The 26858-nt window shown below is 40.1% G+C and overlaps 1 protein-coding gene across 1 annotated transcript; it reads left to right on the forward strand.

The window, feature by feature from the left end:
- Positions 1–338: 338 nt before the first annotated feature.
- On the forward strand, positions 339–20435 carry LOC149322075 (cytochrome P450 2C20-like). The gene is made up of 9 exons (XM_089534178.1): positions 339–650; positions 2692–2854; positions 4124–4276; positions 5527–5687; positions 8596–8772; positions 12077–12218; positions 17737–17924; positions 18203–18344; positions 19782–20435. Exons 1-9 carry the CDS (start codon positions 342–344, stop codon positions 19967–19969), a joined length of 1623 nt encoding a protein of 540 aa, XP_089390304.1. The 5' UTR covers positions 339–341; the 3' UTR covers positions 19970–20435.
- The last annotated feature ends 6423 nt before the right edge of the window (positions 20436–26858 follow it).

Raw genomic sequence — 26858 nt, forward strand, 5'->3', positions numbered from 1 at the left:
TAATATCAACCAAACTTAATCTAACCACAAAATGTATGGTGACACTTAGTCTGGACCCCCACTTCCCAAATTCCTGGCTATGTCCCTGGCAGGTGGGTGACCTGACTGACCACCAGCAACCAGATGTCCAGTTGGAGGAAAAAAAACCAATGGGAATGCTGATGAGGGGCAGACTTTGTTTAAGACTATATTTACACATGTTAGAGAAAATCTGTATTGAGGGGGAACCTACCACCCAGCTGTATTATGTGACAATTTGATTCATGTGTAGCTGAGGTCAAGATGAAGCATTGCTGATGAATAAATTATCTTTACTGATTGAAAAGAAGGAACGAAAGTTGATGGGTTTGTGGGACTATAGAGACTATGCAGAATTTGAATTTGGTTGGAGCTCAAATAGTCACCCTTATTTTCACTGCATCTCTCTTAAGCTTTTTCCTGGACTTCTGACCCAAACAAGAGCTCAGACAAAGATGGATACATTGGAGGCAGGGGTTCTGCTTCTTCTCTGTCTGTTCTTCCTCATATTGTTCTCCTCCTTCAAAATGTACAAGAAGAAAGGCCAGCTGCCTCCGGGACCCACTCCTTGGTTATTTCTGGGCAATCTCCTGCAGAAAGATGTTATGCCTCTGGACAAATTCTACCCCAAAGTAAGATCAGTTGTTGGTGAACCTTTTCCCTATGTTACTGAATAAACAAGTTTTTTTGAAATGAAAGCGTGGACAGAAAAATTATTTTCCTCTTCTTCACTTTCTCTGTTCTTCCTTATAACAAAGGTGTACTCTAAAAGGATGAAGATTTCTGTATAATTTTCCTTTCCTTAATTTCAGTTACTTTGTTTACTTCTTTATTTTACTGTATTGCTTACTGTATTGTGGCATTTTATCTGATAGCAATGTAACTCTTCTCTTATTTTGTTATTGCACACAAAACTGAAGAACTTCGAAAGTTTTCTTACTAAGCAAAACCATGAAAAGTTTTGCACATTTTTTGCTGATTATTTTGTGTTTCAAGAATTTGGGAGTAAATTTTTGGGTTTGTTCAAAAGTAATTGTTTTCTGAACAAAAACTGTTGTGTTTTTTTTGGTATAAAAAGTTTTCCATACAAAACCCAGTTGCGTAAGTGCAATTGCTGCTCCTAAAAAGAGCAGACCCACTGAATCCATGAGGGATAAATCAAGAGTTGATTTACCACTCAACAGCTAATTCAGTGGGTCTGCTCTAGTTGGGACCAGCAACAAGATTTAGGCCAATGTCTTTTGTGCAAAGAAAATATTCATAAACATATCCATGTCCCAAAACATGGAATTTCTTGTGATGGCTGATGATTTATACCATGGGGCATTTTAATAAGTTGAGATGCCCTTTGTCACTGAGGGTGAAAAAGATTGTGAGTATTTTTTACACCCCTTGTATCTACTTTACACAAATAATTTATCTTCCAAACTGTTTTTGAATAGCTTACTGAACACAAAAATTACAATATAAAATCATGGATGGACGGACAGACAGACAGACAGACAGCAGCAGAAGCAGCATACAATGGATGGGATTTTGGAGACACCAAGCCTCTGTATTTCAATGTTTTGATTATTCAAATTAGCTTCAATATCTGATAATGGGTATAAATCCCATATGTAAGATGTCCCCACAGCCTGAACCATTGGGCTCCTATCATTCATCTTCCTGTGTTATCCTCAAACACTCTCCTTAGGTAGGTCCACATACACAATTATGCTAAACCTGGACTTACCATAGAGCCAGTGCTCCCTTTCATGGCCATTCTGTGACTGATGGGGAGTTTTGTTTTGTTTTTAGAAAAGTGGGTGGTTATGTCCCTGTACTCAGATACAAAATTATTACATCTACTATAGGCCCACCATCCAGCCAGAAGGTTTGGAGGATGTCTTCCTAAACCAAATGACCAAATATTCAAAAAGGAGAGGTATAATAGTACAGTGGACCCTTGTTATACACTGGGGTTTAGTTCCAAGATTCCCCTTGGATATCAAAATCTGTGTTTGCCCAAGTCCCATTAAATATAATGACATAGCAAAATGGTGTCCCCATATAAAAATGGAAAATTAAAGTTTGATATTTGAAATGTATACTTTTTTGAACATTTTCAAACCGTGTATGCTTGAATCAGTGTATAAAAAAATCAGTGTATAAGAAGGGCTGACTGTAATTGGAAACGTCAACCAACACATAGTCTTGTCAATTTTCCCAGCATTTTTATACAGGCCACCAATTTCCTTGTATGATTTAAGACAGAGGAAGTGTGATTAAAGAAAGGGGGATTAAAGACAAGAATATTTTTTGTCTTTGGTATTACTTTGGTGTGACACCTTATCATGGAGTGCATAATGACTGGGGGGGGGGGCACAAAGAAACATGATGTTAAATATCCCACAAAATAAGAAATAGTTATAAAATTTAAAAAAATACAAACAATGTGTTGTTTGGAGCATTAAGCACAAGTAGCTTAGATTTTTAGCCAGTTTATTAAGGGGCATGGTCCTCTGTTCATTTAAGGACTAGAACCAAATCCTACATTTGTGCTTTCTGGATTTGACATGATGAAAGGTGCATGGTAATTTGGTTGTTTGGTGGGAACTGTCCTAGTCTAAGAAATATTGCAAATAACTACACTGCCTCATTAACAAGACTTGGTTTTTATTTTGTCTCCAGCTTGTTCAGAAATATGGTCCTATCTTCACTATTTGGATGGGCCCAAAACCTGCAGTGGTGCTCTGTGGATATGAGGTGGTAAAAGATGCTTTGGTGGATCATTCTGAAGTGTTTGGTGGTCGTTCTCCCCTCCCCATCTCAAAGCGGGTGACAAAGGGTCAAGGTGGACTATATGGCTTTCCTTCATTTATTCCTGTTTCTGTTTTAGTATCTAAGGCAAGGGTGAGCGATAGATTGGACTCTATCAGTAGAGCTTTGCTTGATTTGCAGGAGATCAGGAAATTTCAAGAACTTTTAAAAGTATTATACACACACACATACTCACTTGCTAAAATGAAAGCAACTTGTCTGACTATAGGTGAATTTTGTAAAATCTCAATTCAGTTGTAGCACTCAGAACAAATTCCTAGGCTTACTATGTAGTCAGAGTTACCCTGTTCTTGAATTCCACATATGCATTTTGCCCCTGGTTTATGTTGATAAATGTTGGGGTTTTAGGTTTGTTATGTAACTCGTAGTTCTAGGGAGGTCTGAGCACTTTGGGGGTTATTGAGTGTGCATTGAGGATGATACACTGAAGCTGCAATTTCCATTTCAAGGGAAGGCTTCATTGGTGCTTTCTGTTGTAACGGTGGCAGTGGCAGTGACAGTAGGGGGGATCAAATGTCCCCTTTTCTATCCATGAAGCTACTCAGTCATTACTCTTGTTGCCATTTACCCAATAATCAATGTGCATGCTTTTTATATACACAAGAAACATACTTAAGCAAATTACAATTGTTTTATGTTGGCTGTACGGGTAAATGGATATGTACAAAACTACATGTGAAACTTTCACAAAGAAAGCCACTTTTTCTGTCCTGGGAGTTTCCCCTATGTACACTCAGTATAAAAAGGATATTTGAAAATATTCACAAAATGGTTAAAAAAAGTGTATTGAACAGATGAATCCTGGAATTGTGATGATCTTTGCAATTTTGGGCTCATTCTGTGTAAAATTTGAATGTGGTTGTTTTGCATAGAAAACAGGATTTACTGCACTGGAATTTTTGCATAGAAAATGCTGTTTTCTGTGTTAAAGAACCATGTGTGAATTTTGCACAGAATAATTCCCAAATTGTGAATAGGCTTTAAAAAACAGTGTGGTTTTCAATTATGTTCTTCCAGTGGGAAGAAAACTGTTAAAAGTAGTGATTGCTTCCTTTGAGAAGAAAAATAGTAGAAAATTTTCCTAGTACTTACAAAAATAACTTTTTCTCTCTCTCACACACACACACACACACACACACACACACACATGAAAAGAAAGGAAAAGAAAAGAAAAGAAAGAATACTGCACTGATTAAGGCTATCTATTGCTCACATAAAACTTCCTGCTGGTTGCTGTCTGTTGAGAACTGATAAAATGACCTTTTAATCTCTTTGGTTTTAGGGTTGGCCATCCAAAAGGATGCAAAATGGAGGGACTTGCGCCGGTTCACACTTTCCACCCTGAGGGACTTTGGAATGGGGAAGAAAACAATGTCTGAGAGGGTGCAGGAGGAAGCGCTTTGCTTGGTGAAACATATGACAGCAGCCATACAAGGTTCTTGCCTCTCCAATGTGCTATTGCTATTCCAAAGAGACAAAAAGCAACCTTCCAGAACAGGGAAAATGGTCTAAAAATAAAAATGAAACCTCCTTTTGTACTTTATTCTTTTACCTTTCTTGGTAATTGTTACAAGTCTGTAATGTTTTTTGCTAGTAGTATGGTGTCGTCCATATAACTTAGTTTGTTGATGTTCTTTCCTCCTATCTTCATTCCTCCTCCTTCTAAGTCTAAACCTCTTTTTCTTATGATATTCTCTGCGTACAGGTTGAAAAAAAATAGGTTGACAGAATGCATCCTTGCCTGACCCTTTGCCAATAGGGAACCATTCTGTTTTTCTATATTCTGCTCTAACAGTAGTTTCTTGTCCTAAGTACAGATTTCTTATCCTAGCTACAAAATCAGATTTGTTGGCATTAAAATATATACCCCCCTCCCAATAAAGATAACTCAATTATCATCATTTCTGGCCAGCATGTTCAATGGTAAATGATTATGGAATATGAAATCCAGAGTATCTGGAGATCTGAGTGTTATCCATCTCTGCCCTGCCAAATGCATTTCATGCCATAGCAGGTATAATGAAGGGACTTCTCCTAGCATCTCACCCAGCCCAGTGCTTGTGCTCAGCTGCTTCCTGGAACTTCATGCTCCTTTGACTTGCCACCAGCCAAATGCTTTCTTCAGTGAATCACATGGCAATATCTTCACAAGACAATACCAACACTGCATTAAACTGAGCACAGTATCACTTTTAAAAGTGTTTTCTATCACTATATGGCTTTAGGAAGACAACTGCTTAAACTCTAGAAACCACAGTCTCTTGGGGTTCCATTAGTTCCCCCCCTATATTTCATTTGTCAAGCTGCAGCTGCATTGTACACAACAGTCAAAGAACCAGCAACCTAGGAAGGAATAACAGAAGGAGACCATGGTTGGCATCCAGTTGGTTAGTCCCAACTAGAGTAGACCTTTTCAACCAACTGTTGAATTGAGATTAAACACTTGGTAAATCCCATTGATTGAATAACACTATGCAAATCAGGATGAAGAACAGAGTTTAGGCCTTTGATTGTCATAGGTTACTTTTTAAGAAGTTTACATTATGTTCTTGAGACAGATGGTAAAAAGGTGCAATGACTTAACGTCAGCTGCTTTAAAGAGTTTCCTTGATTTTCACAGGGGACCTGCGGAAGATGGAATCTATTCTCTCCAGCTCTACTTACGTTGATCTTGTTTCTTTGCAGAGAAGACTTTTGACTTACAAAAATGCATCAGAAATGCTGCTTCTAATGTGCTGTGCTCTGTTGTCATTGGGAGTCGGTTTGACTACAAAAACGAGACTGTTGCAGGGCACCTATGCATTGCGGAGCAACTAGCATCCCTATTTCAGAGTTACACGGGAATGGTAGGTTGTTCCTTCTGTGTTATAAACCTGTCCTTTTGTAAGCCATTCTTCCTACCACCTTACTTTGTGAAGAGGTTAGGGCTAATTCTTATTTTATTTTTATTTGTTAAAACATTTCTATCCTGCCCTTTATCATGAGATCTCACAGTGATTGACACAGAATTTAGGGAGGGAGTTCCAGAGTTTGGAAGTTGCCACTGAGAAGGCCCTCTTTCTTGTTCCCACCGAATGCGCCTGAGAGGGTGGTGGGACAGAGAGAAGGGCCTCTCCAGATGATCTCAATACTCTAGTGGGCTCGTACAGGAAGATACAGTCCTTCAAATAGCCTGGACCCAAGTCATTCAAGGCTTTATAGGTCAAAACCAGCACTTTGAATTGTGCCCAGAAATGGAGTGCAAGTCAATGGAGCTGTTGCAACAAGGGAATTGTATGCTTCCTGTAGCTAGATCCGGTTAATAGTCTGGACTTCAAGTAACTGCACTGGAACAAAAATATAAAATAAAAATAATTAAGGGGCAATTGGAAGGAGAAACAGCTGAATTGCAATATATTCTAATCCAGTGGTTCCCAACCTTTGTTGGGCAGCAATGACACCTCGCGGTCGGATGTCCTGTCCCTTTTCTCAGCCAGTGGCCTCCCTGAGTGGTTGGGAGGCCAGGAAGGGGTGGGACTTCCAGCCGCCTACAAGCTCCAGCAGCCTCTGTGGCCAGAAGTCCCACCCCTTCCGGCCTGCCAACTGGAAGAAGGGACAGGGTTTCTGGCTGCAAAGGCCGCTAGAAACCCCACATGATTGCAGTGGCAGCAGCAGTGGCAGTGGCAAGCCAGAGGAGGCCTGACCACCTTGGAGGAAGAGGAGGAGGGGCGAGCCCCAACCTGGAGACCCCCGAGAAAGGGGTATTCCACCTCCAAACTGTTGTTCTAATCCATTGAACAGCAACAATAAACTGACAGAACCAGTTCTAGTGTTCAGTAAAATACCAACAAATACAGAAAGCAAGATGCTGGCCAGCAGACTGGAAATAATCCCCCCCAAAAAAGATACACAAAAGACTGCAGGAACTATAGGAACATAACACTGATCTCCCATGCAAGCAGAATTATGTTCAAAGTTCTGCCACATTGACTCCAATCATATGTGGAAAGAGAAATCCCCAGAGGTTCAAATGAGGTTCAGGAAAGGAAAGTCACTAGAGTCCACATAGCAAATATACGATAGCTAATAGGGTGCACCAAAGAATTCCAGGAAAAAAAATAGCATGTGTTTTATAGACTATAGCAAAGCCTTTGACTGCATAGATCACGAAAAGTTATGGAATCCAATTAAAGATATGGGAGTGCAACTATATTTGATAGTCCTGATAAGGAATTTGTATGTATTGTAAGAGGCTACAGTTAGACCAGAATATGGAGAAACAGAATGGTTTCTATTTTACAAAGGGGTCATCTTAACTGCGCTTCATCTTAACATGGAGGCTATAGGCAATATACAAAGGAAGGGCGTATACATTGTGTCAATTCTTTGCATGTTTAAAGGGCCCTTCGGTGAGGACTGGGAAAATGGGTCCTTTTTAAAAATAGTTTCCATGACTTAATACTCATTGCCACATTCCACCTTAAATCCATGGAAATTATATTGAACATTTCTAGACTTTTCCTTTAGCAGTGTGATGTCCTGTGTCATAACTTTTCTCAGATCCTCTTTCCAAATAAAGTCATTTTAAAACAAACAAACAAACTCTTCAGTTACCTTTTGAATTCCCAGGATTCCCTAGCACTGACTGCCTTCTGATGGAGCTTATCCCATTAAAAATAACATGACTCATTCCTAACAGGATACAGTAGTGTTTCAAATTAATAGTGGATATAGTGGATATTATCACATTCAAATAGCCACCGCTGCTGCTGCCCGGCAACTGCAACCTGTATGCAGCCTGGATCCCAGCTGCGCTCATCCAGCCACTTTTCCAAAATGGGAGCATGCCATTTTTGAAAATAATAATAATAATAACAATATGGTTTATTTATTTTTCCTGCCTTTCCCTGTGGATCAAGGAGGGATTAACACACAATTAAAAATACAAGGTCACAATAAAAATTAGAATACCCCTAAACCCTCCCACCATTAGAAAGTAATAAACGTCCAACAGTTAAAAGTTAAATCAGTAACATAATATAAATAATCAAAATGGAGTGGACATTGGGGCTAACTTTCTTTGGGAGGTCAGTCAGGGAAGGCCTGCCAGAAGAGATCCATCTTGACAGCCTTCTCAAAGGCATCTAAGGTGGTGATAAGATGGATCTCCTCTGGCAGGTGGTTCCACAATTTTGGAGCGGCAGAATAGAATGTCGTCTAGGAAGTAACAACTAATCTGTGGCTGGAGTAGATTCTTCCCAGAGGATCTGAAAAGCGTTCGGATAAGCATGGCTATGACCTGGGCAGCATGCAGGGTGCCATTGCCCGATGGTGACAACTGCAGCAGGAAAGATACACATTGTGTACAGCAGATCATCCAGTTTTGATTAATTATTTTCATTAATTTCCAGCAAGAATACTTGCTGTACCTCTCTGCTGATCAATGTTTGTGTTTGTGTGTATTGTATACCTCAAAGAATGAAAGATTGAAATATGCAGGCTTGATATGTGATAAAAATATGTATCCATCATTGCTAGTAGGTAATTTTAGGCAAATTATGCTGTTGTTTTTAAAAGTAGACCTGTTGCAGTCCAATCTGCAGTCTAAGGAGTCATGTTAAGAAAATCACAATCCAAGAAAGTAATTCCAAGGCTTTCCACCAGCAGTATCAGTATTCACAGTATTCCACTTGCTGTACCAGCTACATTTAGCTACAGCCTTTAGGGGGCTCAAAGGTTTGACTTTAAAACATAAAGATATAATTTGTATCCCAGTTGTACAGCTCTTTCTCACAAATGATGGATTACCTGCCTGGACCTCACCAGAAGGTATTTGCTGATTGTAAAAAACTGCAGGCCTACATCCGTGAGGAGGTAAAATCTCACAGCCAGACACTGGACCCTGAGAACCCCCGTGACTATATTGACTGCTTTCTTATCAAACTGGAGAAGGTAGGTACCAGAACACATGAAGCTGCCTTACACTGTTAGTCCATCTAGCCTAGTGTTGTTCAAAACAATTAGCAGTAGTTGTACAGGAATTTGGGCATGATTCTTTCATAGTTCTACCTGGAGAAGCCAGAGATCAATCTGGGGACCTTCTGCAAGGAAAGCATGTCTAGAAGAGGGTGATTAAAATTGTGAAAGGTCTAGAAACCATGCCCTATGAGGAGTAGCTTAGGGAGCTGGGTATGTTTAGCTTGGAGAAAATAAGACTTAGATGTGACATGATAGCTCTGTTTAAAAATGTGAAGGGAAGTCATATTGATGATAGAGCAAGCTTGTTTTCTGCTGCTTTGGAGACCAGAACACAGAGCTAAGGTTTTAAACTACAGAAAAAGAGATTGCACCTAAACATTACGAAGAATTTCCTGATGGCAAGAGCTGTTTGACAGTGGAACATGCCACCTTGGAGAGTACTGGAGTCTCCTTCTTTTGAGGTTTTTAAATAGATGTTGGATGGTCATCTGCCTGGACTGCTTTGATTGTGAGTTCCTGCATGGCAGAAGGGGAGTTGGACTGGTTGGCCCTTGGGGTCTCTTCCCATTAATATATATAAAATACAAGACAAGCAAGAATGGGATAATGCAAGTCTTCACACACAAAGGCATTCCCTCCTCAGAACATTTGAAACTGATCTTTATACTCGCTCAACTGAATTCTGTGATTCCAGTTTGCTACTGAGCCAGCAAGCCTCTGAAGACATCTAGATACTCATAGACATGTTCTGAGCATATCAGCCTCTAAGGGATCTTTTAACTTTGGCAGTAGTGCATTTATGCTTACAGGTTTCCAGAACCTCCCCACACAGCTATTTCAAATGAAGAATTTTATTGAACACACAGATGTGAAAATATGCACAAATATGCATTGTATAGTGTTCATGCTAGGAATAACAGAGTTTTGTAAATGACATATGTAGATAAAGCAAATGACTTTAGGTAATACAATACAGTTTTGGCAGAATGGAGAAAATATTAAGTCAAAGAGGTATACTCACAAAATCTGAGAAGGTTCTAATAACCTTATCATAATTACATATTCTTAAAGGGTCATAATGAGCTGGATTTAGATTCCAAGTGATACAGATTAGGGCTAAGAAATGGGTGGGTTCAGAGGTTGTTGGAAGGAGAAATGAGAAATATCTCAAAAAGGTGGGAAGGTGAGATAGCTGGAACCATTCCCCTAAACTACATAGATATACAAACACACTTGAAAAGAAAATGAGGAACAAATGTTTAAATCTGCTAAAAATGCAGGTAGAACATTTCTCAAAAAGAGATATGATGTGACAAACAATAAATTCGCCTGGAACCTATCTGGTCATGTTGAAAAGAAGCTGGGGAGATTTGAAAAGTCTGTTTGAAATAATGGAAAGACAGCTAGACTTTTGGCTAATAACCTCTTTTATAAATGAAAATAGCAGGAAAAACCCTTGCATTCTGAAGGCCAGAGACTTTTCAAAGGGATTTTTGGGTTGCAAAACTTTCCTGAGTTTTATCTGTCCTCCTTGATTTTCCTTGAAGATGGCTCATTTCATCAGGTGCCCAGATTCTGTTTCTAACCTGCACAAGGACTCCAACCATCACCCAGGACAAAAAAGAAGCACAATGAAAACACTTTTAGACTGGGCCAAAAGGATCTGTGACTGCCACTTCCTGGAAGATGAATTGAAGCACCTAGACCGGGCTCTACAGGCTAATGGTTACTCTAGCTCAGACATCAGAAGGCCTGCCAGACCAGAAAAAACCATAGAAGTGAGGACAAACAACCATCCAAAGGGAAGGTATTTTTTTACCATATATCAAAGGAATCACAGACAGAATAGGAATAGTAGTGAGGAAACACAACCTCCAAATGGTCGACAAACCGACCAAGAAAATCCAACAAATGCTGTGATCAGCAAAGGACTGGAGAGACCCTCTCACCACTACAGGAGTTTACTGCATACCGTGCAGCTGCGGACAATTCTACATAGGAACCACCAGATGGAGTGTGTAAACATGAATCAAGGAACACAAGAGACACTGCAGTCTGGGTCAGGCAGAAAAATCAACAGTAGCAGAACACATTATAAACCATCCTGGGCATAAAATGCTGTTCGATAACACTGAAATTCTGGACCTATCCAGAATTTCTGGACCTATCAGAATTAACTATCAGGTCAGAATGCACAGGGAAGCCATTGAAGTCTATAAATACCTGAACAATTTCAACAGGAAAGAAGAAGCCCTTGAAGTAAAACCATCCAGGGTCAGGAGGGTTTCCCAGCAGACAATGGATCATTAATTAAACACCCTGAGGCTTTGCCATTCAACAACAGAACAATACACGGATTAACATGCAAATCACTTCCCCTCAACCAACAGTATATATACACGTCACTCTCTTCCATGCCAACATTCTCTGAAGATGCCAGCCACAGCTGCTGATGAAATATTAGGAAAAAATGGTTCTAGAACATGGCTTCATAGTCCCAAAACCCCACAAAAAACTCTGGATGCCAGCTGTTAAAGCCTTCAACTTCACATTGCCCTTGAGTCATTCCCAGCTCATGACAATCTGGCTGATGAGATCTCTCCAAGCCTCCCATCCTCCATTGCTCTGTTTAAGTCTTGTAGGTTCATGCCCATGACTGAGTCTAGCTCTCTGGTGTGTGATCTCCTTCTCTTTGTACTGCTCTCCACCTTCTCTAGCATTATTGCCTTTTCTAATGAGTCATGCTTTTTCATGATGTGGCCAAAGTATGAGAACATTAATTTGATGATCTTGGCTTTCGGGGAGCTTCCTGGCTTGCTCTGCTCAAGAACCCACTTGCTTGTCTTTGGGCTTTCCATGGTATCCTCAGCACTCCAGCACCACTTCTCAAGAGTTTATTTTATTCTGCATGCTTTCTTCACTGTCCAGCTCACACATCCATACATGGTGATGGGGAATATAATGCATTGGGATGGTTCTAACTTTAGTGTTCCTCTGTTTTGCATACCATCCTGCAAATTAAAAACAAAACAAAATGGTTTTTATCTGCATTTTAAAATGTGTCAAATTTTTTAAAATATATGTTATTACTTTAAAAAGAGTATTAATGGGGAATGGGAGGGTAATGTGATATAATGATACCACAGAAATTACAATATCACAGAGCAACATAAAACAATATACTGTGATATTATTTGAATCAAGATAAGGTGATTCAGATTCCCTGTTTTTCTTTAAAGCAGATATTTTCATTCTTCCTCCTTTCATTTATTCACAGGAAAAAACCTCTTGTGAGCTGATTTACAACCAGGAAGATATAGTCATGAGTGTGTTTGGGCTCTTTGTTGCTGGATCGTCAACTACAAGTAATGCTTTGAACTTTGGCATTTTTCTGATGGCTAGATTGCCACACATTCAAGGTAAACAGATATTCCAGAGAACTGTTAGGTAATCAGACTATTATGAACTCTGCCAAAAACCACAGAAAGAAGGGGAACTTTTTCCTGTCTATGAAGTTTTCATGAGGCTTCTGTGCCAGCTGTGTGTGTATGAAGGACAGGAAGAAGTTTTTCACTCATTTGTTATCAAACTACTTTAGAGGGCTGTCAGCACATCTTTCTGTAATCACTGTTCAGAAGTGCCTTTGACAGAGGCCATTTCATTGCAACCAAAATTTAAAATCATAGAATCATAGAGTTGGAAGAGACCACACGGGCCATCCAGTCCAACCCCCTTCCATGTAGGAACTCTCAGTCAAAAAAATACCCAACAGATGGCCATCTAGCCTCTGTTTAAGGACCTCCAAAATGGAACAGATCTAACAAGTAGCCAGGAATTTTGGAGATATGTTGCTTCAACAGTAGAATTAATGGTTGACAAAAGAAATATGCAATTATGTGGTGGTAGTAAAATGACCCATGGCGGCTCCCTACATTAGTTGATGATACTAGTGACTTATGTGTATGAAGCCAGTGGCTGGTAGAGAATTCTCTTCAATTCTATGTGTATGAGTGGGTGGGTGAATGGTAAATGGTTGGGTTCTGCTTCATACCATTTAAATATGTAACAAAATTAATAGAAATCATGCTGTATCAGACAAAATGTCCACTGATTCCAGTCAGAGTACCCAGCCAAATGCCTTTGAGATGGGAACCTTCCAAAAAAGGCATAACAAGTGTCAGAAGCCCTCCCCATCCTGCCAGTGTCACCAGACTCTTGTTTTTAATATTATAAGTAAGTCAGAAGTAAGTCCTTCCTACGAATGTGATGAATACTAATTATTGTTTACATTATTAATGAAGGAAGGGTGTTGAGGAACAGGACGCTAGCCACAAGATTCTTCACCCTTTGGGACTTTGTTGGGGTGAATTTATTTGAGTAATAAAACATGGGTTTTGCTTGCTAAAAACATGTTTTGTGAAATGAAATATGTACCTTGCATAAAACAACTGATTCCTGCAGAAATATTGGCTTTTGTGTGGAAAACATACACTACATATGTGTTTTTTTTCTGAACAAGAATTCATGTTGTTTATCACACAGGGTTTTTCCCATGCAGAAACGGGATTTAAAAGAGGGAAATCCTGCAAAAGCAGGATCATTTTCACATGATGTTGCATATTAACATGTACAGAAATTGAAAAAGTCCTGCAATAGTGGGATCATTTTCACATGACATTGCAGGCACTGAGTATTAACACGAAATTAAACTGCACAGAAAGTGGACAAGACTGGCTGCTTTTTACTGTCGGGGTTCTCCCAAAAGTAAAAAATGGCCTATTTTGTCCACTTTCTGTGCAGTTTATTTTCACGTTAATGCACAATGTCCCTCATGAGTTTGAAAATGATAGATTTTAGATAAACTCTACTATAGTGTAATGGAAATCAAATATATCATGTGGAATGTAAAAGGACCAAACTCAAAGGAAAAAACAGAAATTAATATATTTTTATTTTTTTAAAAAATGCCATTCATATAGGGCTAGATGCAATATTATTATTTATTATTATTAGCCTTTATTTATAAAGCACTGTAAATTTACGCAGCTTTGTACATACAATCTTTTTAATTAGATGGTTCCCTGCCCTCAGGCTTACAATCTAAAAAGACATGGCACAAAAGGAGAAGGGAGTGGTGGCGGGGAAGGGGATGAGGTCCAGCAGTTCTTTTCTACTTCCGAGGCCTGGACCAAGGGAGAGGGACTGGAGGGAGGGCTTGGCTTCTTAATGGATGGTTAACCTTCTTCCAGGGAGGGCATTAAAAGAACTGGCAAAATTAATCTCAGAGCCACTGGCAATAATTTTTGAGAATTCCTGGAGAACAGGAGAAGTCCTAGCAGACTGGAAGAGGGCAAATGTTGTTCCCATCTTCCAAATGGGGGAAAAGAGGATCCCAACAATTACCACCCAGTTAGCCTGACATCAATACCAGGAAATATTCTAGAGCAGCTCATGTGAGTGAGTGAACAGGCAGGCCCAGCTCCATCAGGGCTAGCCTGAAGATAGAGAGCCCTCCCTCCATGATAACTGTCATCCTTCGGCCTGTGAGGGAGTTGATCAGGCAGGCCCAGCTCCATCAGAGCTAGCCTGGAAGAAGAAACTCCTCCCTCCTTAACTGTCATCTTCTGGCCTGTGAGGAAGTGACCAGGCAGGCCCAGCTCCATCAGGGCTAGCCTGAAGAAGAAGAGCCCTCCCTCCAGTTCATCTGCCTTGTTCCAGACCTCAGAGGGAGAGAAGACCCACTGGACCTCATCCCCTTTCCCACCACCATTCCCTTCTCCTTTTGTGTCGTGTCTTTTAGATTGTAAGCCTGAGGGCAGGGAACCATCTTATTAAAAATAATAATTGTAAGCCGCTCTGATAGCCATTAGGGCTGAAGGGCGGGGTATAAATACCACAAACAAATAAATAAATATTTTAAAAGGGCTATCATATCATCTCTTAACCTTCTGTTCTCCAGGCTAGACATACCCAGCTCCCTAAGTCTTTCCTTATAAGGTATGATTTCCAGACCCTTTAGCATTTTAGTCGCCCTCCTCTGGACACACTCTAGCTTGTCAACATCCTTTTTGAATTGTGGTGCCCAGAACTGAAGAAAATATTCCAGGTGAAGTCTGACCAAAGCAGAATAAAGTAAAACTATACTTCTTTTAATGAAGCCTAGAACTGTGTTGGCTCTTTTAGCTGCTGCATTGCACTGTTGACTCATGCTCAACTTGTGGCCTACTAGGACTCCTAGATAGCTTTTGCATGGACTGTTGTCAAGTCAGACATCCCCCATCCTATATCTGTGCATTTCATTTTTTTTTCACCCTAACTGTAGTATCTTAGTATCTCTGTTGAAATTTCTTTTGTTAGTTTTGGCCCAGCTTTCTAATCTATTAAAATCATTTTGAATTCCAATCCTCTCCTATGGGGTATTAGCTACTCTTCCTAATTTGGTGTCATTTGCAAATTTGATAAGCATGTCCACTATTCCTTCATCCAAGTCACTGATAAAGATGTTGAATAGCACAGAGCCTAGGGCAGAATTCTGTGGCATCCCACTGGTCACTTCTCTCCAAGATGAAGAGGAGCTATTGGTGGGCACCCTTTGGGTTCAGTTAGTCAACTAATTCCACCTAATAGTTGCATTGTGTAGCCCACACTTTACTAGCTTGTTTGCAAGAATACCATGGGGGACCTTGTCAAAGGCCTTACTGAAATCAAGATATGCTATATCCACAGAATTCCCTTCATCTACCAAACAAAAACAAAAACAAAAGATGATAAGATGGCATGACTTGTTTTTGAGAAACTCATGTTGACTTTTTAGAATAATGGCATTCCTGTAAATACTTACAGACTCTCTGTTTAATAATAATAGGATTTATTTATATGCCGCCCAATCACTGGGAATCCGGGCAGCTTATAACAGAGGGGATAATAGACGGTTCCCTGCCCTCAGGCTTACAATCTAAAAAGACACGACACAAAAGGAGAAGGGAATGGTGGGGGGGGAGGGGATCAGGTCCAGCATTCTTCTCTCCCTCTGAGACCTGGACCAAGGCAGATGGACTGGAGGGAGGGCTCTTCTTCTTCTTCTTCAGGATAGCCCTGGTGGAGCTGGGCCTGCCTGGTCAACTCCCTCATAGGCCGGAAGATGACAGTTAACAAGGAGGGAGGGCTCTGCTTCAGGCTAGCAATGGTGGAGCTGGGCCTGCCTGTTCACTCCCTAAATATTTAAAATATTTGAAGGGATGTCATGTTGAGGATGGAACAAGCTTGGTTTTTTTGCTGCTCAGGAGACTAGAACATATTCCCTCAGAGAGTGATGGAGTCTCCAGACACTTTTAAACAGAGGCTGGATAGCCATCTGTCGGAGGTGCCTTGAATGTGTGTTCTTGCATGTCAGTGTGTTAGATTGGATGGCTCTTGTGGTCTCTTCCAACTCTATGATTCTATGATTCTGTTACTTGTCTCCAGTAAATTTGAATTAGGAAATGGCATGATCAATTATTAAAACAAAAAGTTTCTGAGAGGAATTTATATCTCTGGGGAAAACAAAAAACAATGGCATTGTTATCTACGAAAAGATGAAAATTATTATCAAAATTAATTTTAGCTGATGAAAAGGGAAGATATGTAACAACTGTCATTAATATGAGAAATGGCCTTAATAATGATAAATTTTTGTTTGTTTGTTTACTGGATTTAGATCCTATCTTTCTCCTAAAATGGGATTCAAGGCAGCTGATAATATTCAATTTATTATATCCAATTATATCCAAATCAAAAACACCAATTTGCCGTTATTATTCATTTTAATGTTGGAAATTCTAAACTCAGAGATTAGGGGGAAGATGAAATTAGAGTTAAGATCTGGAAAAAATAATTTAAGCTTAAGGCACTTGCTGATTATTTAGTTGTAATATTAGAAAACTCACTCAGTGTTATAAGGGCTTGTTACAGACTGCCAAAATAAAGCTGCTTCGGGTCTCTTTGGAGGTATGCTGTTTAAATGATGCATGCATCCTAAAAATCAGGAAGCTGCACCAAAGCTGCACTCCAGTGCTTAGGAATGGAGTGTGGCTTTGGCGTGACCTCCGGACTCTTAGTACCCATGCATCATTTAAATAGCATATCTCCAAAGAGACCCGAAGCAGCTTTATTTTGGCAGTCTGTAACAGGCCAAGGTATTGTTACTGTAGCTAAGAGAGTATAGCAAATTTGTGGGTCTTAAATCCACATAAAACTTAATATACTAACAAAAAATACGAGTGCTATAGAAAAGTAAGAACTAGTCAATAAAACAAGTTATGAAACTGTAAAGAAGGTAAGATATTTGGGATTAATTGTAACATCTAAGAATCAACAATTATTTGAAAACAATTATTAAAAGGTCTGGGGGAGTGTTAGTAATGATTTGAATAGATAGCAGAATTAAAATTTAATTTATCTCCTCTTTTTTTGGAAGCTATTGAATCTTGTGGTAGAAGATTATGTATATTAATTATGTAATGTATGAAAAAACTTTTAAAAATCAGGCTTGAACATTTTCCCAATCCATTTTATTTTACTGATCCTAATTTATTAATTCTCTAACATGCAAAACAATATTCTTTTCCTCTGATTCCATGCTCCTTGTTTAATTTTATAAAATTCTATCGTGCTCTCCTCCCTTTATCTCCCCCCCCCCTTAATTGAAAAGCATCAGTATTTTAGAATTATAAATTAGTCCATTTGAGGGAAAGATTTCAAGGAAGGTTGAACTATTTGCATGTCAATAAGATTCATCCTTGTATGCTGTCTATAAAAATAGGAAAAAATCCAGAAGGCTATTTATGTTAATCTGTTTATGCAGTTGTAGGTTTCATTCAGATCTGAATCTCCAGTGCTGCTAGCAGGAAGGGTCTTTAGAATTCTGAAATTACATTTTCCGAATATTTTTAATTATAGCAAAAGTCCAAGAAGAGATCAATGAGGTCATAGGTATCAGTCGTCCCCCAAAGATGGAAGACCGGATGAGGATGCCATTCACTAATGCTGTTGTCCATGAGGTTCAACGACACATGAGATTGAATCCTGAAAACTTTTCACGTTCTACAACTTGTTGTACAGAATTCAGGGGCTTCACTATCCCTCAGGTACAGTGATTTCCACATTTACTGTGTAAAGAATGGATTTTTGGAATCATACAAATGGCTATAAACTTCCACAGTCCAAGCAGGTACAAGAACTACTCAATTATATGTGCACAAAGATGGCGAATATGCCATGACCCACATTCATGGGGAAATTTTCCATGGCATTAAATTACTCATCTTTGTGTATAAGTTACTGCCTTCCTGAATGAGAGGCTGTTTCTCAGATTTGTATGAAGCTGAAACAATTCATGTCCTCTTATTTGCTTTCTTCCCTGAAGGACACTGTTATCATTCCATACTTGACATCTGTGCATTTTGACCCTCTGATGTGGGAAACTCCACAGGAGTTCAACCCAGCCCATTTCGTGGATGAGAAGGGTCAGTTTAAGAAGAAAGATGCCTTCATGCCATTTTCAGCAGGTGAGTACATGGGTCTAAATAGTCACACTATATATTGGCTAGAGATTGGGGCTTCAAGAGTGATTTTGTGATCACAGGAGGCAAGCAACAGGGCAGGGTGCTCTCTTCTGAGTTTCCTCACTACCTGTCTTTTTTACATCATAGTCAAGAAGTTGGTGAACAATAGCATGGAAAAAGAAATCAGTCTGTGCTTTATAGATTATAGTAAAGTGTTTGATTGTGTAGATCAGGAGTAGGCAACCTTTTTGGGCCAGGGACCGGGTTGCTGTCCCTCAGGCGACTGGGGGGCCGAAGCCGGGGGTGGAGCTTCCACCCTCCGGGGGTCGGGCCGCGTGCCGGGGGTGGAGCTTCCACCCTCCGGGGGCGGGGCCGCATGTCAGGTTGGAGCTTCCACCCTCCGGGGCGGGGCCACATGCCGGGGGTGGAGCTTTCACCCTCCGGGGGCCAGGCCTCCCCATCTTTGCAGGCCCCTGACGGGGCCCCAGGCCCTGTCAGAGGCCGGCAAAAAAGCCTCTTGGAGGACCCCAGCGACGGCACCGGGCCTCCTGGAGGCCCGCTGCCACCGTTGGAGCCCTGTTGGAGGGCGCCACCGACGGCATCGGGCCTCCAGGAGGCCCGCTGCAGCCACCAGAGCCCTCAAATAGGGCTGTGACAGTGGCATTGGGCCTTCCAGAGGCCCGCTGCTGCCGCCGGAGCCCTGTTGGAGGCTGCCAGCGACGGCATCGGGCCTCCAGGAGGCCCAATACGGCCGCCGGGGCCCTTGAATAGGGCTCCGATGGCTTCAGCGGGCCTTCCAGAGGCCTGATGCGGCCGTTGGTGCCCTGTTCGAGGGCTCTGACGGCTTCAGCGGGCCTTCCACTGTGCCAGGAAAAAACATTAATGAACATGCTCTCAAAAGACCATCTGTGTTTTAAAAACTCTACTTATTTTTATTTGTTTTTTAATAGCAGTTTTCAAAGCTGTGTACAACAACAAAAAATCTTGGAGCTTTTCTTCATTTTGAAAGAGTTCATCCCATCTTTACCAGCTAATTACATCCACCTATGTGAATAATAATAATAATGATAAGTAGTAGTAGTAGTAGTAGTGGCGGTGGTGGTGGTTATGGCCACTTTGATTTCCCTGTGGAAATCAATGGGTCAGCAATGTGGATTTTCAAATCTTGATTCAGATTCTGGATCAAGACATACTAGGTTTGAAGTGCTCAAATCTGGTCAGGATTTGAACTATCAAATTAGGCCGTGAATTGAATTGGGTGAGGAACTTACATAGCTCAATGAAATACTGACAGAGATTGGATAGATGCATTGCATGCCTTCCTGCTGTTTTTTCATCTTGGTTTCATTCTAATTAATGGCCTGCAGTCTCCAGCACATAATTTTCCTAGACACTATAACAATCTCTGGTGAGTGATTGCTCTGACGTCTTCTTTTCCAGGGAAGCGTGCATGTCCTGGGGAAGCACTGGCCCATATGGAGCTATTCCTGTTCTTCACCACTCTGCTCCAGAACTTCCACTTTCAGCTAGTTGGAGAAGCAACAGATATGGATCTATTTTCTTCCTTTAACAGCTATAGAAACCAGAACCTGAAGCTCCCAATACAAGCTACTAAACGTTTACTCTGATGTTGTGACTCAAAATAAGCAGAAAGGATGAAACCAAAAATAGTCGCCCCTCCTAACTTGCGGATCTTGGATCCGTGACCTTGAAAATCCATGGAGGGGCGACCTCCACTATTTTTAATCGGGCATGCATCCCTCACGTTTGTATGAGTTCCCAGACAGGCATGGGCCCCATTCAAGCCCATGGGGCTTTAATATGTGCGAGCCTCCGTTTTCTTAGGGGGGGGGTCCGGAATGGATCCCCTGCAAAAATGGAGGGCCAACTGTGTTTGCAATTGGTAAAGCAGAGGTCCTGAGGCTTTCTGTCCTTCATTCCCCCAGCATCTTGCAATTTAACATAGGCATGTCACCCCCAAGCTTAGATGTTAAATGTTGCTTAATCACAGCAAGTAAACAGAGCTGTTCTTTGTTTTTCTGCATATTTGTTTATCTGTGTCCTTACACTTATTAAAACGTACCACATAGTCAAGTACTATGAAGATCATTTTTGAAGGGTCTTGTTGGATTTTCTCACAAGTGTTAACTCCTTTTGAGCATGCTTAATGGAACAGCTAACAGGTGGAGTTGTGTCTGTATTCTTCAGAAATAAAAGAGTATACAGAAGGAAAGTCTTCTGATTGAGTAGTGTATAGAAAAGCTTTCCATGTGGCCACAGGGAGTCATACCAATGAAGTCCTTCTCAGCCAATAATGAGGCACATACTGAATCCTAGACATATACAATATGTGTGTGTGTGAGTGTGTGTGTGCGCGCGCACGCGTCTTTGAAATGCCCAATGCCACTCGTTAACCAAAGTTCTTGAGGCAAGGTATCCAAAATTAAAAGAGATCACAACAGTCTTCCTAAACAAATAGTAGGTCTGGAGTCTGAAAAAGTGATTTTAGCTAAAGGGGGCACAGTTTTGCACAGTTTAGCCTAGGCAGTGTTTTTAGCAGGAAGGGAGCAAATCTTAATCGATTATTTCAGCAAGAGACCTCCCGCAGAAGGAGGCATGCAGCTAAAGTCTTTGTTCAAGTGCTCCCCCCACCCACCCACCCACCCACAGAATGAATTATCTTTGAATTTGGAACCATTTTTGAAGAACCTTCTGCAGAAAGACATGCTGTCTCTGTACAAATATTCTTTTTTTCCTCATTAGTATCAAATAAAATATTATTAACATTAACATTGATATATTTATTTCTAACCTGTCTTTTTCTCAGTTTGGGTCTGAGACTGAAAGGAGACTGTTTAGAATCTTGAGAGACAGTCTGTTAAACAGTCTCTAAGACTGAGTGACCAAAGTCACATGTTTAGATAGGATGAGACTGATAGAGGAAAGTCCCTGTCTATCTAGGAGGGAAAGGAGAATGCAATACATAAATTTTCCAACCATCCTCTTCTCATGTGAAGTCAAAGGTTTTCATGGCCATCATCCATAGTTTTTTGTGGATTTTTCGGGCTACGTGGCTGGTGAAACATCAGGAATAAACTCTTCTAGAACATGGCCGCATAGCTCGAAATACCCACAAAAAAAAATCCTCTTCTCATTCTGGACTGACGTCAAGGATTTTCATTCCTTCACATAGTCTCTGGAATTGATCTTTTGGCAGATGTTAAGTGAGGATGTCTGCAGTCATTACTTCAGTGTTGCAGTATTCGAATTGGACAAGTCCATTCTTACATATTTCTTGCACTTTGTGAAATTCAATATCAATGTTCTTCTTGAATGGCTTTTCACTCTGAGAAATCTTAATGTAGCTTTGATTATCTTGTATCAAAATATTTGGTTTGAATTCTGTTATACCAAAGTCCAGGAGTAAGTTGCGCAGCCATTTGATTTCATCACATACTGTTGTTGCTGAAACACACAGCACCACTAGAAGAATCTGCAATTGTAGATTACTTCTTACTTGTCCAACTTACAGCTGCTCCACCATAGAAAATCAAGTTTCCAGTGATTGATTTTCTGTCTGCCAGATCTGCAGCCCAGTCTGAATCTCCACAAGTGATCAGATATAGTTGGCGATATGCTGGCAGCATCAGTTTGTAATCTGCTGTTCCTTTTAAATACCTGGCAACTCTTTTCACTACAGTGAAATCTCTTTTTGTAGGAGAGTTGATCATTCTGCATAAGATGTCAACAGCATTTGCTATGTCAGTTATAGTGAAGCTGGCAATGTATAGGAGTTTATCAACTGCAGTCCTATATTTATCTCCATTTTGCAAAGGTTCAGATTTCTTAATGTTCTTTAAGAATCCTTCTTCCTTTCAAGTTGGCATAGCATTTGTATCCTTCAGACCAAGACAGTCCAAAAGATCCATTTTCTTCTGTTTTTTATTCAGGAAGAAACTTCCATCACTGCCTCTTTGTATTTGCACTTCAAGACAATGTGAGATGTCTCCCAAATTCTTTATATCAGTATCTTAATTGAGGTGTTAGATTTTCTCTTCACTATCTGCTTTGTCCTCACTGCACTTAACTTGTGATGTAAGTCAATTTATTGTTATTTCTGAATCTCTTGTACACAAATTTGTCAACAGTGTCTGGAGTGAACCCCTCTTTGATAAGAAGCTGGTTCAGTTTCTCACTCCATGCACTGGCAGCTTGCTTTAAACCATAAATGCTCTTTTGTAATTTGCATACAAGATCTTCCTTTTTAAAGTCTGATTCTGACTCTCCACTTGCTCATTCAGTCACTTTCAGATATGTGTGTGTGTGTGTGTGTGTGTGTATGTGTATGGGGATATGGGTGGGCACCCCGTTGGATTGTTCCTAGCACATAGATTGCATTCTTGACAAACCCTTTTAGAAGCTGGGTGTATGCCAGGAACAAACCAGTTGTATTAACTGGTCAGTTTAATGAGTTTCTTTTGAAAAGTCAATCTGCAAAAAAATTGCCCTTTGAGATAACGTCTCATCGCCTTGTATGAACATTAACATGCATGATAGATATTTCCTCCAGTAGGTGAAAGACTTCTCACTATAATAAAATCAGTGGTCCATTGGCAGTCTTTAAACTTCTGGATGTCATGAAGCCCCTTCTCTTTCCAAAGCATTTCAAAACATTTGCTGAGGCAAATTCCAAAAGCATTTTGGCTATCGGTGAGTAGGCTGACTGCTTCCCCTTCTGTTAGTCCACAGTCTGTGTTAGAGCTATCAGCCTTGCCCCACATGCACTAACATTTGGTGGGAGGGGGTCAGCCTCTTAAGACACTGAATGGAATAGTAACTAGGACATGAGCCTATTGATTCAAGCACAGGAAAAAGGATTCTGTCTTAACATTAGGAAGAACTTCTTGATGGTAAGAGCTGTTTGACAATGGAACATGCTGCCGCTGAGAGTGGTGGAGTCTCCTTCTTTGCAGATTTTTAACCAGAGGCTGGGCAGAGATTTGTTGGGAGTGCTTTGTTTGTGTGTTCATGCATGGCAGGGGTTGAACTGTATTGTCCTTGGGGTCTCTTCCAACTCTGTGACTCTACATATCCTATCTTTGTCAAAGCCACCTGGGTAAAGCCTTTCTTAGGATTTTGTGGTAAAACTTCCAGTTCTATGGGACTATGATTCATGGGGCATTTTGAGTGAACAGTTTCATATATAATCACTCAGGCAAAATCAATGTTGGCCCTGGGATCACATAGCAAGAATCTTCCAAACAAATTCATAGGTCCAAATGTTAGCAGGAATGTATGGTGTTCAGAAACTGCCTCTCTGAAAAGTCTCCCTTCTACTTCCATTACCAGTTTTGTCTGGTTACTAGGTTTCAAGTTTCCTTGGTGAGTGCTGGATAGAGTTGCCCCTGAATCCACCAGGCAGGTGTACGTACAGTCAAATCTTTGCATCCACAGGGGATCTGTTCTGGACCACCCCATGGATATGAAAAAATTCAGAATCTCAAGTCCCATTGTTCCTAATGGTGGTGTGATGTGTGCATGGCAGCTAGCTTGGCTGTGTACAGTCGCTGCCATTGGAGACAATGAGCTTGCATTCCTCAGATCTTCAAATCTTTGGATGAGATGGCAAGGTCACACCGTATGTTCTTTAACTGTTAGAGGGAAGACAGAATAATCACAGCCTAAGATGACTCCTCACAGAGCCTTTCCAGGTTAGTCCCTGCCAGAGAGGAGAAGGACAGCAGTTTCTGGGCAGCCATTTTGAGTGGGTGAGGGTTTGAATTTTCTTTTAAACTTTTGGGAGAATGTGCTTGTTGCTGAGGGGGTGGAGCTTTTGTGAGTCACATCTGTGAGTCACTAGGGAGTGGAGCTAGGAGTCTAGCTCTATATAATACCTCACAGAGCCTTTCCAGGTTAGTCCCTGTCAGAGAGGAGGAGAGCCATTTCTGGGCAGCCTTTTTGAGTGGGTGAGAGTTTGAATTTTTTAAAAACTCTTGGGAGAGTGTGCTTGTTGTTGAAGTGGTGGAGCTTCTGTGAGTCCCATCTGTGCATCACTAGGGGGTGGAGCTAGAAGTCTAGCTCTAAATAACTATATAACTAAACTGAACTAAATTCCTAACTTTAGTCTAGGGGCTGGCCTACAGGTAAGTATGTTATGAGAATTTGTGCAGATTTTCTGCACCTTCAAATTGAAGTTCAATTGTCCTCACTCCTCCTGAGTGCATTCCTACCTAACTAATGATGGATAGGAAGGAAGTGTATGTGAACTATTTGCACCCAAATATAACTGGCCACAAATGATGATGATTATGATCATGATGACTGGCTTTCAATCAAAAGGGAGGATGTAAGCATTTCCATTTGTGTTGTCACCTAATCAGGGAGCCCTGGTGGCACAATGGTTAAATGCCTGTACTGCAACCACAAGATTGTGAGTTCGATCCCAAGGGCTCTAAGATACACTCAACCTTGCATCCTTCTGTAGGTTGCTAAAATGAATACCCAGCTTGTTGGGGGCAATTGGCTTACACAATGTAAACTATTTAGGGAGTGTTAGCTCACTGATAAGCTGTATAGAAATGTATTTGCCATTGCTATTGCTATTCCCGCTGGTTGTGCCATTTTTGGCTGTGACTGAAAGGGGAGATATACACACTTGTGCTTCACTTGTCACCTGTTCCTGCTAGTGTAATACAATCACAGCTTTAAATAAGTTTTTGATCAAAATTGTAGTGTTTGTCTTTTCCCCTAGAAAAAACAAACAGGTAAAACCTTCACTGGCATTCTCTCTCTCTCTCTCTTCTCACCCTACCCCGCTTGAAATCTTGAAGAACTGAGGCAGTCTCCCTTCTTCCAGGTGACGGATGAGAGGATAGGAAACAATGGTTGTCAGGAGGCTCACAAGATGTTTCAGAGTCCAGCATGGAAGAGGGGGAAGAGTCATTGCTTTCTTTCCACTCAGCCATAACTTGGTGTGTGACTGTGTGTGTTGGAAAAAAGTGAATATCATTTTTTTTTTTGCTCAGGAGAAAGCCAAAGGACTATTTGCATAGTTCCTACACAGTACGAGACATTTAACCTATTTAAAGGTACATCACCTTTGGGAGTGGGGTAAAGAAACAGGAAACTAAATACCTATCAAATGGCCAATTGCTTTCTTTTTTTTAAAAAAAAATATTTACAACATATAAAACACATAAACTGAAACTTATATAATAGAATTATATAAATGTTAATTGTTTTCTATTACATGATTGTAACCTTACATTAGTAGCAATATTCTTCCCTCTTAATAAAAAATCCTAATACTTCCTTCTGACTCTTAACTTATGATGCTTTCTGCCTTCCATTGTTGCTTAAGTCATTCTATCACCACCGTTCTTTAAAGTGTTAAGTGTTCTCAATAGAACTGCCTATTAAAAACTACAAGAGTTCGAAAAAAATATTAATAATAAAAAGGGGGAAAAAGAGAATAAAATAATGTTCTTATTCTGAATTTGAAGTTGTCTTACTTATAGCAGTTTCCCATTTCACTGCAAGGCACAATATTATCAGACCTTGCCCATTCTTATTCCTGTATTTTATCACTGGTGACCCTACCTTTCCTACTCCAGTTAATGAATTTTTGTATAAATTGCAGGTAAATTGGTTTAATTCAATCATATCCATCAATTTAATTAGCTATTCTTCAGTTGAAGGCATTACCTTTTCTTTCCAGTATTAGCTAAAAGAATACAGTATGTGCAGCTGTCACTATACGTATATCAAATTAGCTTCCAGTATTCCTTTTCATCTGCTTCTCTAAAAGTGAAGTCATATTAAGCAAGAATAGTTCAGGTTACATAGAGATCCATTTCCCTATAATTTGTGGTATTGCTAAGTGTATTGTTCTCCAATAATTATTTATTACGGAGCAGCTCCACCATAAGTGAAAGAAGGATCATTGTGTTCCTTTGCATTTCCAACAAGCTGGATCAACTTCCCTATACATTTTATTTAGTTTGACTGAAGTGAGATACCATCTATGGAAGAGCTTTCTCTAGTTTTGTTTAAGGTCCTGCAATTTGTTAAATCTTTGTATCTTCTTCCACGAGTCTTCCCATTGTTCAAATGTTATTGTATTATGAATGTTTTAGGCCCATTTAATCATATTATTAGTCACTTGTTCTTTCTCTAATTGTAATCCTAATAAAATATTATAAATTTTGGCTGCCAGGTTTTTTTTCTCCATAATTAAAATATCTCCTAATTCATTATCTTCCAAATCAAAGCCTTCCAACTTTTTATCCATTATAAATCTTTCTAATAATTGTCTATAAGTAAACCAATGACAAGTAAAACCTTTGTTCTCAATTTCTTCTCTTGGTCTTATTTCTGTGATGGACTGGAAATCTGTTTTCATTAGATCTTTATATGTGATCCAATTCTCCTTTTTTTCTTTCCATTGTCCCATAAAAGCTTCTTCTGGGGAAATCCAGAGCGGAATTTTCCTTTATATTTTTTGTTTGTATTTTGTCT

Source organism: Sceloporus occidentalis, unplaced genomic scaffold, assembly GCF_023333645.1.
Source record: "Sceloporus occidentalis isolate IW3139 unplaced genomic scaffold, rSceOcc1.0.p SCAF_1, whole genome shotgun sequence".
Lineage (NCBI taxonomy): Eukaryota > Metazoa > Chordata > Lepidosauria > Squamata > Phrynosomatidae > Sceloporus > Sceloporus occidentalis.